The sequence below is a fragment of the Taudactylus pleione genome, unplaced genomic scaffold, assembly GCF_031769625.1.
Source record: "Taudactylus pleione unplaced genomic scaffold, aTauple2 ptg000693l, whole genome shotgun sequence".
Taxonomy (NCBI): Eukaryota; Metazoa; Chordata; class Amphibia; order Anura; family Myobatrachidae; genus Taudactylus; species Taudactylus pleione.
Genome location: NW_028285095.1, coordinates 534,887 through 552,727, shown reverse-complemented (window position 1 = coordinate 552,727; position 17,841 = coordinate 534,887). Strand labels below are relative to the sequence as shown.

At 46.5% G+C, this 17,841-nt stretch overlaps 1 protein-coding gene across 1 annotated transcript in view; it reads left to right on the top strand.

Annotated features, from left to right (window-relative positions):
• CLCN6 (Cl-/H+ antiporter 6) overlaps nt 1-17,841 on the top strand; it is a 117,050-nt gene that overhangs the window by 33,820 nt on the left and 65,389 nt on the right. Inside the window, exons 2-4 of the mRNA XM_088456258.1 lie at nt 14,639-14,698; nt 14,962-15,027; nt 15,390-15,455. Of these exons, the coding sequence (XP_088312384.1) occupies nt 14,639-14,698; nt 14,962-15,027; nt 15,390-15,455 (192 nt within the window). The remainder of the gene's footprint in view (nt 1-14,638; nt 14,699-14,961; nt 15,028-15,389; nt 15,456-17,841) is intronic.

Here is a 17,841-nt window from a genome sequence, read left to right as displayed (position 1 = left end):
GTGACATGTGCTAGCGCTGCTGTCTGTGTAGTTATACTGTATACTCTGCAGTGTGTGTGACCTGTGCTAGCGCTGCTGTCTGTGTAGTTATACTGTATACCCTGCAGTGTGTGTGACCTGTGCTAGAGCTGCTGTCTGTGTAATTATACTGTATACCCTGCAGTGTGTGTGACCTGTGCTAGAGCTGCTGTCTGTGTAGTTATACTGTATACCCTGCAGTGTATGTGACCTGTGCTAGTGCTGCTGTCTGTGTAGTTATACTGTATACCCTGCAGTGTGTGTGACCTGTGCTAGCGCTGCTGTCTGTGTAGTTATACTGTATACCCTGCAGTGTGTGTGACCTGTGCTAGCGCTGCTGTCTGTGTAGTTATACTGTATACCCTGCAGTGTGTGTGACCTGTGCTAGCGCTGCTGTCTGTGTAGTTATACTGTATACCCTGCAGTGTGTGTGACCTGTGCTAGCGCTGCTGTCTGTGTAGTTATACTGTATACTCTGCAGTGTATGTGACTTGTGCTGCTGTCTGTGTAGTTATACTGTATACCCTGCAGTGTGTGTGACCTGTGCTAGAGCTGCTGTCTGTGTAGTTATACTGTATACTCTGCAGTGTGTGTGACCTGTGCTAGCGCTGCTGTCTGTGTAGTTATACTGTATACCCTGCAGTGTGTGTGACCTGTGCTAGCACTGCTGTCTGTGTAGTTATACTGTATACCCTGCAGTGTGTGTGACCTGTGCTGTCTGTGTAGTTATACTGTATACTCTGCAGTGTGTGTGACATGTGCTAGCGCTGCTGTCTGTGTAGTTATACTGTATACTCTGCAGTGTGTGTGACCTGTGCTAGCGCTGCTGTCTGTGTAGTTATACTGTATACCCTGCAGTGTGTGTGACCTGTGCTAGCGCTGCTGTCTGTGTAGTTATACTGTATACCCTGCAGTGTGTGTGACATGTGCTAGCGCTGCTGTCTGTGTAGTTATACTGTATACTCTGCAGTGTATGTGACCTGTGCTAGCGCTGCTGTCTGTGTAGTTATACTGTATACCCTGCAGTGTGTGTGACCTGTGCTAGCGCTGCTGTCTGTGTAGTTATACTGTATACCCTGCAGTGTGTGTGACCTGTGCTGTCTGTGTAGTTATACTGTATACCCTGCAGTGTATGTGACCTGTGCTAGCGCTGCTGTCTGTGTAGTTATACTGTATACCCTGCAGTGTGTGTGACCTGTGCTAGCGCTGCTGTCTGTGTAGTTATACTGTATACCCTGCAGTGTGTGTGACATGTGCTAGCGCTGCTGTCTGTGTAGTTATACTGTATACCCTGCAGTGTGTGTGACCTGTGCTAGAGTTGCTGTCTGTGTAGTTATACTGTATACCCTGCAGTGTGTGTGACATGTGCTAGCGCTGCTGTCTGTGTAGTTATACTGTATACCCTGCAGTGTGTGTGACCTGTGCTAGAGTTGCTGTCTGTGTAGTTATACTGTATACCCTGCAGTGTGTGTGACATGTGCTAGCGCTGCTGTCTGTGTAGTTATACTGTATACCCTGCAGTGTGTGTGACCTGTGCTAGCGTTGCTGTCTGTGTAGTTATACTGTATATTCTGCAGTGTATGTGACGTGTGCTAGCGCTGGTGTCTGTGTAGTTATACTGTATACCCTGCAGTGTGTGTGACCTGTGCTAGCGCTGGTGTCTGTGTAGTTATACTGTATACCCTGCAGTGTGTGTGACCTGTGCTAGCGCTGCTGTCTGTGTAGTTATACTGTATACCCTGCAGTGTGTGTGACCTGTGCTAGCGCTGCTGTCTGTGTAGTTATACTGTATACCCTGCAGTGTGTGTGACCTGTGCTAGCGCTGCTGTCTGTGTAGTTATACTGTATACCCTGCAGTGTGTGTGACCTGTACTAGCGCTGCTGTCTGTGTAGTTATACTGTATACCCTGCAGTGTGTGTGACCTGTGCTAGCGCTGCTGTCTGTGTAGTTATACTGTATACCCTGCAGTGTATGTGACCTGTGCTAGTGCTGCTGTCTGTGTAGTTATACTGTATACCCTGCAGTGTATGTGACCTGTGCTAGCGCTGCTGTCTGTGTAGTTATACTGTATACTCTGCAGTGTGTGTGACATGTGCTAGCGCTGCTGTCTGTGTAGTTATACTGTATACTCTGCAGTGTGTGTGACCTGTACTAGCGCTGCTGTCTGTGTAGTTATACTGTATACTCTGCAGTGTATGTGACCTGTGCTGTCTGTGTAGTTATACTGTATACCCTGCAGTGTATGTGACCTGTGCTGTCTGTGTAGTTATACTGTATACCCTGCAGTGTATGTGACCTGTGCTAGCGCTGCTGTCTGTGTAGTTATACTGTATACCGTGCAGTGTGTGTGACCTGTGCTAGCGCTGCTGTCTGTGTAGTTATACTGTATACCCTGCAGTGTATGTGACCTGTGCTAGTGCTGCTGTCTGTGTAGTTATACTGTATACCCTGCAGTGTATGTGACCTGTGCTAGCGCTGCTGTCTGTGTAGTTATACTGTATACCCTGCAGTGTGTGTGACATGTGCTAGCGCTGCTGTCTGTGTAGTTATACTGTATACTCTGCAGTGTGTGTGACCTGTACTAGCGCTGCTGTCTGTGTAGTTATACTGTATACCCTGCAGTGTATGTGACCTGTGCTAGTGCTGCTGTCTGTGTAGTTATACTGTATACCCTGCAGTGTATGTGACCTGTGCTAGCGCTGCTGTCTGTGTAGTTATACTGTATACTCTGCAGTGTGTGTGACATGTGCTAGCGCTGCTGTCTGTGTAGTTATACTGTATACTCTGCAGTGTGTGTGACCTGTACTAGCGCTGCTGTCTGTGTAGTTATACTGTATACTCTGCAGTGTATGTGACCTGTGCTGTCTGTGTAGTTATACTGTATACCCTGCAGTGTATGTGACCTGTGCTGTCTGTGTAGTTATACTGTATACCCTGCAGTGTATGTGACCTGTGCTAGCGCTGCTGTCTGTGTAGTTATACTGTATACCCTGCAGTGTGTGTGACCTGTGCTAGTGCTGCTGTCTGTGTAGTTATACTGTATACCCTGCAGTGTGTGTGACCTGTGCTAGTGCTGCTGTCTGTGTAGTTATACTGTATACCCTGCAGTGTGTGTGACCTGTGCTAGCGCTGCTGTCTGTGTAGTTATACTGTATACTCTGCAGTGTGTGTGACCTGTGCTAGCGCTGCTGTCTGTGTAGTTATACTGTATACCCTGCAGTGTGTGTGACCTGTGCTAGCGCTGCTGTCTGTGTAGTTATACTGTATACCCTGCAGTGTGTGTGACCTGTGCTAGCGCTGCTGTCTGTGTAGTTATACTGTATACTCTGCAGTGTATGTGACTTGTGCTGCTGTCTGTGTAGTTATACTGTATACTCTGCAGTGTATGTGACTTGTGCTGCTGTCTGTGTAGTTATACTGTATACTCTGCAGTGTATGTGACTTGTGCTGCTGTCTGTGTAGTTATACTGTATACTCTGCAGTGTATGTGACCTGTGCTAGCGCTGCTGTCTGTGTAGTTATACTGTATACTCTGCAGTGTGTGTGACCTGTGCTAGCGCTGCTGTCTGTGTAGTTATACTGTATACTCTGCAGTGTGTGTGACCTGTGCTAGTGCTGCTGTCTGTGTAGTTATACTGTATACCCTGCAGTGTGTGTGACCTGTGCTAGCGCTGCTGTCTGTGTAGTTATACTGTATACCCTGCAGTGTATGTGACCTGTGCTAGTGCTGCTGTCTGTGTAGTTATACTGTATACTCTGCAGTGTGTGTGACCTGTGCTAGTGCTGCTGTCTGTGTAGTTATACTGTATACCCTGCAGTGTGTGTGACCTGTGCTAGCGCTGCTGTCTGTGTAGTTATACTGTATACTCTGCAGTGTGTGTGACATGTGCTAGCGCTGCTGTCTGTGTAGTTATACTGTATACTCTGCAGTGTGTGTGACCTGTGCTAGCGCTGCTGTCTGTGTAGTTATACTGTATACCCTGCAGTGTGTGTGACCTGTGCTAGCGCTGCTGTCTGTGTAGTTATACTGTATACCCTGCAGTGTGTGTGACATGTGCTAGCGCTGCTGTCTGTGTAGTTCTACTGTATACCCTGCAGTGTGTGTGACCTGTGCTAGCGCTGCTGTCTGTGTAGTTATACTGTATACTCTGCAGTGTATGTGACCTGTGCTAGCGCTGCTGTCTGTGTAGTTATACTGTATACCCTGCAGTGTGTGTGACCTGTGCTAGCGCTGCTGTCTGTGTAGTTCTACTGTATACTCTGCAGTGTATGTGACCTGTGCTAGCGCTGCTGTCTGTGTAGTTATACTGTATACCCTGCAGTGTGTGTGACCTGTGCTGTCTGTGTAGTTATACTGTATACCCTGCAGTGTATGTGACCTGTGCTAGCGCTGCTGTCTGTGTAGTTATACTGTATACCCTGCAGTGTGTGTGACCTGTGCTAGCGCTGCTGTCTGTGTAGTTATACTGTATACTCTGCAGTGTATGTGACCTGTGCTAGCGCTGCTGTCTGTGTAGTTATACTGTATACCCTGCAGTGTGTGTGACCTGTGCTAGCGCTGCTGTCTGTGTAGTTATACTGTATACCCTGCAGTGTGTGTGACCTGTGCTGCTGTCTGTGTAGTTATACTGTATACCCTGCAGTGTGTGTGACTTGTGCTAGCGCTGCTGTCTGTGTAGTTATACTGTATACCCTGCAGTGTGTGTGACCTGTGCTAGCGCTGCTGTCTGTGTAGTTATACTGTATACTCTGCAGTGTATGTGACTTGTGCTAGCGCTGCTGTCTGTGTAGTTATACTGTATACCCTGCAGTGTGTGTGACCTGTGCTAGCGCTGCTGTCTGTGTAGTTATACTGTATACTCTGCAGTGTGTGTGACCTGTGCTAGCGCTGCTGTCTGTGTAGTTCTACTGTATACTCTGCAGTGTGTGTGACCTGTGCTAGTGCTGCTGTCTGTGTAGTTATACTGTATACCCTGCAGTGTATGTGACCTGTGCTAGTGCTGTCTGTGTAGTTATACTGTATACCCTGCAGTGTGTGTGACCTGTGCTAGCGCTGCTGTCTGTGTAGTTATACTGTATACCCTGCAGTGTGTGTGACATGTGCTAGCGCTGCTGTCTGTGTAGTTATACTGTATACCCTGCAGTGTGTGTGACATGTGCTAGCGCTGCTGTCTGTGTAGTTATACTGTATACCCTGCAGTGTGTGTGACCTGTGCTAGCGCTGCTGTCTGTGTAGTTATACTGTATACCCTGCAGTGTATGTGACATGTGCTAGCGCTGCTGTCTGTGTAGTTATACTGTATACCCTGCAGTGTGTGTGACCTGTGCTAGAGTTGCTGTCTGTGTAGTTATACTGTATACCCTGCAGTGTGTGTGACGTGTGCTAGCGCTGCTGTCTGTGTAGTTATACTGTATACCCTGCAGTGTGTGTGACATGTGCTAGTGCTGCTGTCTGTGTAGTTATACTGTATACCCTGCAGTGTGTGTGACGTGTGCTAGCGCTGCTGTCTGTGTAGTTATACTGTATACTCTGCAGTGTGTGTGACATGTGCTAGCGCTGCTGTCTGTGTAGTTATACTGTATACCCTGCAGTGTGTGTGACATGTGCTAGCGCTGCTGTCTGTGTAGTTATACTGTATACCCTGCAGTGTGTGTGACATGTGCTAGCGCTGCTGTCTGTGTAGTTATACTGTATACCCTGCAGTGTGTGTGACGTGTGCTAGCGCTGCTGTCTGTGTAGTTATACTGTATACCCTGCAGTGTATGTGACATGTGCTAGCGCTGCTGTCTGTGTAGTTATACTGTATACTCTGCAGTGTGTGTGACCTGTGCTGTCTGTGTAGTTATACTGTATACTCTGCAGTGTATGTGACCTGTGCTAGCGCTGCTGTCTGTGTAGTTATACTGTATACCCTGCAGTGTGTGTGACCTGTGCTAGCGCTGCTGTCTGTGTAGTTATACTGTATACCCTGCAGTGTATGTGACCTGTGCTAGCGCTGCTGTCTGTGTAGTTATACTGTATACCCTGCAGTGTATGTGACATGTGCTAGCGCTGCTGTCTGTGTAGTTATACTGTATACTCTGCAGTGTATGTGACCTGTGCTAGCGCTGCTGTCTGTGTAGTTATACTGTATACCCTGCAGTGTATGTGACATGTGCTAGCGCTGCTCTCTGTGTAGTTATACTGTATACCCTGCAGTGTGTGTGACATGTGCTAGCACTGCTGTCTGTGTAGTTATACTGTATACTCTGCAGTGTGTGTGACATGTGCTAGCGCTGCTGTCTGTGTAGTTATACTGTATACTCTGCAGTGTATGTGACCTGTGCTAGCGCTGCTCTCTGTGTAGTTATACTGTATACCCTGCAGTGTGTGTGACATGTGCTAGCGCTGCTGTCTGTGTAGTTATACTGTATACCCTGCAGTGTGTGTGACCTGTGCTAGCGCTGCTGTCTGTGTAGTTATATTGTTTATTCTGCATTGTATGTGACGTGTACTAACGCTGCTGTATGTATTCCTATTATACCTTTACCTTTATTCTACTATAACTCTGGCATACAAAGTTATAGGGGGCTCATTGTACCTCACATCTCCCTATATTTGTGAGGGCTAACACATACTATATATCGCTGTCGCACACTACACTGTGCCATATTACGCATACATCTGGGTTGCTCACTGCACTGTGTCAGATTGTGTGCCATAATTACCCTTGCAGCTGTGTCTTGCAGAGGTAACAATAACAAGCAGCGTGATGCTCCCACTCTGGTGTCCTGTAAGTGCTGCTCAGCTTCAGAGGACCTCATTCAGGATGGTCCTTGTGCATCTTGTTATACTGCCCCAGGCACATCAGCCCCGGGGTTCTCTCCTCAGGACCCCCCCTCCTGGCTACCTTTTCACAGGTGCTGGCAATAATTGCGGACCACCTAGTGGTCCCTGTGGTAGCCCCCCCTATGGGATGGCCACAGCAGGTACTCCCTGCAAATCCTTTGCCTCCCCCATGGATAGACGGACTTTGTACCTCAGTGCAGAGTCTGGCGGATTTTACAAATGCTGCAAAAGGAGAGACCCTTACCCAGTATCCCTACTAAGCGTGCAGAGTTATCTTCCCAGTCCTCCCAGCTATCAGATTCTGATGTATCATCTGGGGAGGCAGGAGACGCAGACCTCTCTCACTCTGACTCCCCATCGGGAGACGAGGAGCCCCCCTCTAAATTGAATATACCTGCACTTGTCAGAGCTCGAAAATCTATTCTCCAAATAGAAGAGACAGAACCGGCTCCTAAGGCAAATGAGCCCCTATTTAAACGACAAAGGGTAGTTTTGCCAGTTGTAACCGGACGCCTTTCGCCTAGGCCGTCACTGGTCACGGGTTAGCGCTTTTGGACTCCCACTCACCGTCAGTGACCGCCTGTCACTGACTCCGCCCACTGTGCCGTGGGTTTTTAACGATGCTGCCACCACCAAACTCTACCATCGGCGTTTGGAACCGCTTTTTACGTACCATCAGGCTCCTACATCGACACCTGGAACCGCTTCTGCTGCGTATGCGTTTGACTAACTGTGGACACACCTCCTGTTTGGTGTCGGCTGTTCCCACCTGATCCCTCGCAATGGACCAGATCTGCACGGTAGCTGGCAGAGGGCTTGAACTTGGAGACACGGAGCTCTAACCCAGAACAGCAGGAGAACGGAATAGCGTTTTGTGCAATTCTGTTGGTCGCAGGATACAGATGTAATAGAATTTGAAGGCAAAGATGTTTATTGCTCTCAGTCTTAAAAAAGACCCTCCCTTCAGATTGAAGGGGAATAATCAGCATACATAAGAGGTTACAGCAATTCTTCTCCACACAGGATTCACAAGGATGTACTACATACAGGAATCTTATCAGCAGCTCTTCTCCTCATAGAAGTTACAGGGTTGTACACATACAGGGCTCACAGTCCCTCTTTTTATGTCACTCTTACACACAACATCACAGGGGGGCAAATCCACCCTGTGCTCCTTCCAGCCAATCATTCTAGCTCAGAAAACATAAATTAACAACATATTACATTTCAAAGGAGTCACTCCATATCCTCCCTCCTAATCCACCATCCAAACTTTATACACAAACTGATTTATCATACATTATACTGTCTTCTAAAATGTTGATATAACCTTTTACAGAAAATAGTAAATGACATTCATCAATCAGTTTGGCATTTCCAACCTTAACACATTCAGTGACATATAAAAGGTTCCTAAAAACAGATTGTCTTTTCAAAGGAAGTTCTGTACATGAAGTTTTTTGCTATATGACACCATTCACACCTTTACACAGAGAACTTCCAGTCATTCCTATTCATCAGACCTCCTGCTAAGGGAATGACAATTAGCATCTAGTTTCTGCAACAATCATGACAAAACAAATTTTTCCCCCAGAAATGCACACACTCAGGAGATAGTCTCAGGCCTTTTGACTTAAATGTTACAGCCTTCTAAAACAAAACAACTTATGCATTCCTTATAAGTGCATTTTCTCTACAAAATATACATTTAAACCATATAGTGCATAGCCTATTAAATATACGTTGCTTCATGCACTTATGCATTGCAGATCAGCTGCAGTGCATTACAGCAATACATATATACTTTAATACAGTTTATTATAAACCATGTGCAGTGTGCCTTTACACTGTCCTTTTAAAAATGGCGCAATGGCATGAGGGTTAATCCCCTCAATGCCTTGATATCCATTTTAATCACGTGTGGTCGGCCTCCGGCCACACCAGTGTTTCCTCACTCTGACCAGCTATCTGATCACATGTGTGACACATGGAATATACATAGTAACAGATTTCAGCTGCCTAAACGTTTAGGTTCCTTTTACCCTCTTCCCGCTACTGATTGCACTAATGGGAAGTTCCCCAGCAGTGGATTCCCACGTGACACATCTAGGTAAGAACGCTCCGTTACCTATCCATACTGCAACCTCCTTAGGGGAGACTACGGATAGAAGGATAGAAGCTTGTCTGAAATGTATTACTCGTCCTGCCAGGGCTACGGCCTGGGTGGCAAAAGCCATTGAGAGTTGGGCAGAGGCCCTAGAAGAGACCTTTCCCTCTGATGCTTCGAGAGAACAGCTGTCATAGAGATGCAGCCTCCTATTTGGGTGAAGCAGCTCTTGATACGGCTCTCCTAGCCTCCAAGGCATCTGCCATTTCCGTAGTAGCCCGCCGTATAGTTTGGCTCCGCTCATGGAAGGCAGATTCGGTCTCTAAAAAGGCTCTGGAGTCTCTGCCTTATTCTGGAGATATCCTGTTTGGCCCAGAATTAGACAAATTTGTGACTACCTTGGTAGCTTCCAAGACGGCGTTTCTGCCCGCTCCATATAATGCCAAGCCTCATATGTCATCCTTTCGTCCTCAAGGAAAAGCTAAAGGTCAGTCCTTTCCAAGGCATCAGGAACCAACTAAGGCCTCCAAGCCTAGGACCAAATAGACCTGGGCAACTAGACTCCACCTACCAAATCTGAGGACAAGCCGACTTCTTCAGTTCGCCCAGTTATGGCATCAGACCACATCAGACGCCTGGGTAAGAGAAGTGGTCTCCCATGGATATGCCCTATACTTCCTGAGGCGTCCCCCCCAGCAGTTCTTTTGCACAGGACCTCCATCGGACCCAAGCAAGGCCCTGCTGCTCCAAAAGGCCATTCAGTCTCTGAACAAGTTTATCAGGGTGCCCAGGTTTCGTATGGAAACCCTCCGCTCTATTATCCTAGCTATGGAGCCTGGGGACTTTATGGTGTCTCTGGACATTCAGGACGCTTACCTACATGTACCCATAGCGCCTTCTCATCAACAATATCTCCGGTCTGCTATACTACAATACTAGAACATGGACCTAGAGCAAGGGCACTTCTGCGTGCTCCGGCCTGAAAAGTGGGCGTCTTTGAACGTCCCCTTATCGTCACTCTAGGGGGTGTGCCCGGCACTTCCGGACATTTCGTGCAGTCCCCAAGCGCTGCAGTCACTCTGAATGGATTCCAGGCGTAGTCAGACAGCAATGGCAGAAGTGTCCCGCATTCTCACATGGGCCGAACACCATCTCCACAGTGTTCATCCCAGGAATTCTCTATTGGGAAACGGATTTCCTCAGCCATCACGACGTGCTTGCAGGAGAGTGGTCTCTACATCCAGAAGTTTTTCAACTCCTGGTGGACAAATGGGCTCTACCGAATGTGGACCTCATGGCCTCAAGACACAACCACAAACTTCCAGTGTATGGAGCCAGGACAAAGGATCCCAACGCGGCCTTCGTCTACGCATTATCTAAAAAGTGGACCTTCCATTTGGTTTACCTCTTCCCTCCAATATCCCTTCCTCTGGTTCTTTGGAAGTTCAAACAGGAAGGGGGCACAGTCCTGTTGGTAGATCCAGCTTGGCCCAGACGCCATTGTCTCAGGGTCCCTGTCTACATTTGGAGCTGGCCTGTCTGTCTTTAACGACTTTGCTTTTGAGACATCCCTCCTAAGGGCTAAGGGATATTTTAGCTTTGTTTTCCAGACCTTTGTCCCTTCTGTGGCTCCATGGGATTTGTCAGTGGTTCTCCACGCACTTAAGCAACCTCCATTTTAACCCCTGGAATCGATAGATGTCAAGTGGTTCACTACAAAGACTGTTTTTTCTGACTATAGCATCTGCCCGTAGGGTATCGGATTTAGGGGCACTTTCATGTTGCTCCCCCTTTTTGATCTTTCATCAGGACAGGACTGTTCTTAGAACTCGCCCAGGCTTCCTTCCCAAGGTGGTTTCTCATTTCCACCTTAATGAGGATATTGTGGTTCCAGCCTTTCAATCACCAGACCTCTCGGCAGGTGAGGCCTCTTTTGAATGTGGTCCGTGCTCTGAAGATCTACTAGTTCCATCAGGAAATCTGACTCCCTCTTCATCCTATATGGATTCCATAAGAAGGGATGGCAGCTAACAAACACTCTGGCCAGATGGATCTGCATGACTATCTCATAGGCTTACATGCAGACTGGCCTTTCTGTGCCGGCTACAGTAACTGCTTATTCTACTCGCTCTGTGGGTCCCTCGTGGGCAGTTCGATGTGGAGCCTCAGCTGAACAACTATGCAAGGCAGCCTTAGTATTCTGTCCATACCTTTCTTAGGTTCTATGCCGTTAATACATTTGTCTCTCAGGACGCTTCCTTCGGGCGCTGGTTTCTCCTCTCCGCTCAGGAGTGTCCCCACCCTTAAACAACTACTTTGGGACATCCCCATTGTCTCCCTGTGGAACCCTATGGACCCTGAAGAAGAAAAGGAGAGTTATGGTAAAACTTACCCTTGTTATCGCTCTTTCTTCAAAGACCATAGGATCCACAGGGCACCCGCCCTGACTCATCTGGCTTCTATGGGCTTATTCTCTTGGTCACCGGTTTCCTTCCCTGTATGAGAGTGTGATTCCTCAGTGTCCCAGTCCTCCTTCTCTCCTGTCCTGCTCCTGCCTTGGGGTTGTTAACAAAACTGAGTTGCCCTCAGGCTGTGGGCGGGGTATAGGGGGTAAGGACCGGAGCTTCCTGGGATTGGAAAGCTTTGCTGTTGGTGTCCGGTCCTCCTACACCCCAGTGTCTCCCTGTGGATCCTATGGACTTCGAAGAGAGAGAGTTAACAAGGGTAAGTTTTACCATAACTCCTTTTTCCAATAAATTAGTATAGCATTAAGTTTTAAAGAATCTATGGTCCCTAGTGCACTATACTGTGAGAACGCACTTTTTTGTTTGCACTGTGTGACCCAAATGAATTAGCCTGCGTATTGCCGTCACTGGTGCCATTTCCACAGTTCAGCTGCTGTTGCAGCTTTAAATCTAATGGCTAAATAACCAAAATCGTGCTGGTGACTTTGGGTCACAGGCCTGAGAATCAAGAAAGGTTTAAAAACACCAGTTGCCCCAATTTATGGATTTAAAATGAATAAAAATAATAAAAAATTTATTAGCAAAATCTATAAAAGCAATTCATTTTCAGCGCTTTACCTTATGTCCCTATTTTTATGTCTTTGTAATCCCTAAGTTGGAGCAGGCTGGACATGGCTGCAGCAGCTGCAGGCGTCTCCCTCTCAGTTTGGGAATGTATAATATTAGAGGAATGTTAGAAGTAGCTGATTTACAGGATGTCCATAACTCTGCAACAGATGCAGCTGTGTATAGTGCAAGCTTCTATCCAACTGTTATTATTCCATAACCTCCATTACCTGGGGATGAGGAAGAGACTGTCACAGGTGATCTACTAATTCCTTACCCCCCCAATGTAACCGATCTGCCAGCCAAAGCATATAACATGGCTATATTACATAACCTCCATTACCTGGGGATGAGGAAGAGACTGTCACAGGTGATCTACTAATTCCTTACCCCCCAATGTAACCGATCTGCCAGCCAAAGCATATAACATGGCTATATTACATAACCTCCATTACCTGGGGATGAGGAAGAGACTGTCACAGGTGATCTACTAATTCCTTACCCCCCAATGTAACCGATCTGCCAGCCAAAGCATATAACATGGCTATATTACATAACCTCCATTACCTGGGGATGAGGAACAGACTGTCACAGGTGATCTACTAATTCCTTACCCCCCAATGTAACCGATCTGCCAGCCAAAGCATATAACATGGCTATATTACATAACCTCCATTACCTGGGGATGAGGAAGAGACTGTCACAGGTGATCTACTAATTCCTTACCCCCCGACGTATCCGATCTGCCAGCCAAAGCATATAACATGGCTATATTACATAACCTCCATTACCTGGGGATGAGGAACAGACTGTCACAGGTGATCTACTAATTCCTTACCCCCCAATGTAACCGATCTGCCAGCCAAAGCATATAACATGGCTATATTACATAACCTCCATTACCTGGGGATGAGGAACAGACTGTCACAGGTGATCTACTAATTCCTTACCCCCCAATGTAACCGATCTGCCAGCCAAAGCATATAACATGGCTATATTACATAACCTCCTTTACCTGGGGATGAGGAACAGACTGTCACAGGTGATCTACTATTTCCTTACCCCCCAATGTAACCGATCTGCCAGCCAAAGCTTATAACATGGCTATATTACATAACCTCCATTACCTGGGGATGAGGAACAGACTGTCACAGGTGATCTACTAATTCCTTACCCCCCAATGTAACCGATCTGCGAGCCAAAGCATATAACATGGCTATATTACATAACCTCCATTACCTGGGGATGAGGAACAGACTGTCACAGGTGATCTACTAATTCCTTACCCCCCAATGTAACCGATCTGCCAGCCAAAGCATATAACATGGCTATATTACATAACCTCCATTACCTGGGGATGAGGAACAGACTGTCACAGGTGATCTACTAATTCCTTACCCCCCAATGTAACCGATCTGCCAGCCAAAGCATATAACATGGCTATATTACATAACCTCTATTACCTGGGGATGAGGAACAGACTGTCACAGGTGATCTACTAATTCCTTACCCCCCAATGTAACCGATCTGCCAGCCAAAGCATATAACATGGCTATATTACATAACCTCCATTACCTGGGGATGAGGAACAGACTGTCACAGGTGATCTACTAATTCCTTACCCCCCAATGTAACCGATCTGCCAGCCAAAGCTTATAACATGGCTATATTACATAACCTCTATTACCTGGGGATGAGGAACAGACTGTCACAGGTGATCTACTAATTCCTTACCCCCCAATGTAACCGATCTGCCAGCCAAAGCATATAACATGGCTATATTACATAACCTCCATTACCTGGGGATGAGGAACAGACTGTCACAGGTGATCTACTAATTCCTTACCCCCCAATGTAACCGATCTGCCAGCCAAAGCATATAACATGGCTATATTACATAACCTCCTTTACCTGGGGATGAGGAACAGACTGTCACAGGTGATCTACTATTTCCTTACCCCCCAATGTAACCGATCTGCCAGCCAAAGCTTATAACATGGCTATATTACATAACCTCCATTACCTGGGGATGAGGAACAGACTGTCACAGGTGATCTACTAATTCCTTACCCCCCAATGTAACCGATCTGCGAGCCAAAGCATATAACATGGCTATATTACATAACCTCCATTACCTGGGGATGAGGAACAGACTGTCACAGGTGATCTACTAATTCCTTACCCCCCAATGTAACCGATCTGCCAGCCAAAGCATATAACATGGCTATATTACATAACCTCCATTACCTGGGGATGAGGAACAGACTGTCACAGGTGATCTACTAATTCCTTACCCCCCCGACGTATCAGATCTGCCAGCCAAAGCATATAACATGGCTATATTACATAACCTCCTTTACCTGGGGATGAGGAACAGACTGTCACAGGTGATCTACTAATTCCTTACCCCCCGACGTATCAGATCTGCCAGCCAAAGCATATAACATGGCTATATTACAAGTATTGTACCTTGCAGAAATGGCTGTAGATAGATTAAATGCCTTTTTTCCTTTGGAAGGTAAAGTAGTACAGTTTTATTAAATTGTATCACTATTTTTTGACCTTTTTTTCAGCCATAGTTTTGAATGTGTCTTTAATGTTTTTTTTTGCAGACTATTCTGGGGGAGACCCGTGAGGAGGATGAGGAGATCTTACCACGCAAGGATTATGAAGTAAGCTCTTCAAACAGATACAATGGATTTCTTCTTGTGTAGAGTGCCAGATAGAACCGGGTAATAATCGTTACCACCATGGGTACGTGTTACAGGTTTCCCAGGATTATTGGGAGCCACTTCGCCATCGGTGCCTCCCTCTTTAGAAATCCATGCATTTAATGATACAAGTGTCTTGCCAGGGGTACAGATAGGGTTGTATGTCCTCCTGATGGCTGTGTTGGGTCCCATTATATCTATGTGCTATTTTCTGTCTTATGTAGAGCTTGGATTACGACCGATGCATCAATGACCCTTACCTGGAAGTGCTGGAATGCACTAACCGCAAGGTAATGACTGCGTTACCCGTGCCTCCCTACGGCTAGTTATGTAATGAATGGGCGTGGTGACTTGGCATAACGTGCAGATCAGTAAGGGTACAGGAATGAGCTGTAGGATGCCCTCGCCTTTTGCTGAGGGAGCTGTTTTATCGGTGTACAGCCCAGAGTCCTATTAAGTCTCTGTTCCCATGCTTCCTGCCCTGTATTACACGCTGCGTGTTTTCAGGCCTTACTAAAGCACTGTGTCCTTGTTTCATCATGGTTTCATTGTTTTATACTGCCCAAATGGTGTATTATTATTATATGTGTATATTAAGGACTTTATATAACCTGCTGATCCTTAGAATTGTGCTGTATCGTGCTCTTTACAGAAAGCCGGACGGCACGAGGCGGTGCGGTGGATCCTGGTCTTTGCTATCGGAGTGTGCACAGGACTGGTACATACCTCAGCTCTCAATTATTTTATGTTGTTCTCCATTTACTAATGCACTCAGTAATGGAAATGTGTGGCAGGAACACCCTGTTAGATGGTAAATTGCACCACGTATTGGCACACCTTGTTTCCCGGCCACACCTGGGGTCGCTGTGTAATGTCTTCATAGTAATAAGGAAAGTAATGACCAGATCTCTCATTTCTACACCAATCATCAGGCATTGCAGCTACAGGGAAAGTCATTGTACTCATTGTCGTATAGAACCACAAACCGCAAAACCTGTTTTGTTATATGAGATTCATAATGATAGTGATTTGTTTTTTTTAAATTGTAACATAATATTATTTTGCAATTTCTCCCCTTGTAATAGCGCAGTCTGTGCACAGTCTATCTATTAGCTCCTGCTGTGTTTATAGACAATGTATCTGCTCTCATTACCTCCCCCCTCTGTATCTGCTCTCATTACCTCCCCCCCTCTGTATCTGCTCTCATTACCTCCCCCCCTCTGTATCTGCTCTCATTACCTCCCCCCCTCTGTATCTGCTCTCATTACCTCCCCCCCTCTGTATCTGCTCTCATTACCTCCCCCCCCTCTGTATCTGCTCTCATTACCTCCCCCCCCTCTATATCTGCTCTCATTACCCCCCCCCTCTGTATCTGCTCTCATTACCTCCCCCCCTCTGTATCTGCTCTCATTACCTCCACCCCCTCTGTGTCTGCTCTCATTACCTCCCCCCCTCTGTATCTGCTCTCATTACCTCCCCCCTCTGTATCTGCTCTCATTTCCCCCCCCCCCCTCTATATCTGCTCTCATTACCTCCCGCCTCTGCCTCCGTATGTTTGTTTTAGCTGCTAGAGCTGGGATTAACCTCTCACCTACTTGGAGAGCTTTGTACAAGAACTTATATAACACAGTGCACATTGCAAAGTGTTCCTTATATGCAGACAATGGTCTTACTAAGGCATTGGGCCTGATTCTGCACAGGACAGAATTGCACAGCTGCACGCAGGCTATAGATATATGATGTATACACGCAGGCTATAGATATGTATACACGCAGGCTATAGATATGTATACACGCAGGCTATAGATATGTATACACGCAGGCTATAGATATGTATACACGCAGGCTATAGATATATGATGTATACACGCAGGCTATAGATATATGATGTATACATGCAGGCTATAGATATATGATGTATACACGCAGGCTATAGATATTTGATGTTTACACGCAGGCTATAGATATTTGATGTTTACACGCAGGCTATAGATATATGATGTATAAACGCAGGCTATAGATATATGATGTATACACGCAGGCTATAGATATGATGTATACACGCAGGCTATAGATATATGATGTATGCACGCAGGCTATAGATATTTGATGTTTACACGCAGGCTATAGATATTTGATGTTTACACGCAGGCTATAGATATATGATGTATAAACGCAGGCTATAGATATATGATGTATACACGCAGGCTATAGATATATGATATATCCATGCAGGCTATAGATATGATGTATGCACGCAGGCTATAGATATATATGATATATGCACGCAGGCTATAGATATATATGATGTATGCACGCAGGCTATAGTTGTATGATGTATGCACGCAGGCTATAGATATGATGTATGCACGCAGGCTATAGATATGATGTATGCACGCAGGCTATAGATATGATGTATGCACGCAGGCTATAGATATTATGTATGCACGCAGGCTGTAGATATGATGTATACACGCAGGCTATAGATATGATGTATACACTCAGGCTGTAGATGTATGATGTATGCACTCAGGCTGTAGATGTATGATGTATGCACGCAGGCTGTAGATGTATGATGTATGCACGTAGGCTGTAGATGTATGATGTATGCACGCAGGCTGTAGGTGTATGATGTATGCACGCAGGCTGTAGCTGTATGATGTATGCACGCAGGCTGTAGATATATGATGTATGCACGCAGGCTGTAGATATATGATGTATGCACGAAGCAACTTTGCAATTCCGTCCTTGCAATTATAGTAATGCAGCAGGAGGCACCATGCCTCCTGCATACTTATCCGAGCTGCGTCCAAGGATGCAGCATCGGATAATCTGTGATCTTATCGGTCGGATGAGTGACCCATGGGGTCACGCAAGCCAGTTGCCAGAGATACAACAAACAGGCCAGGAAATCTCGGTCAGCCGATGGAGATCCGGGCCGCTACCCTCCTACCAAACGGTGGTGTCATGCCTCTTGTTTGGGAAGCCATCGGTGCCTACAAACGGTAGACTATCTGTCACTGACAGTCTGCTGCCGCTCTGCCTGCGAACACGAAGGACCCGGACTGCACATGCGCAGTACGGGTCCGGCACCTTCGCACATT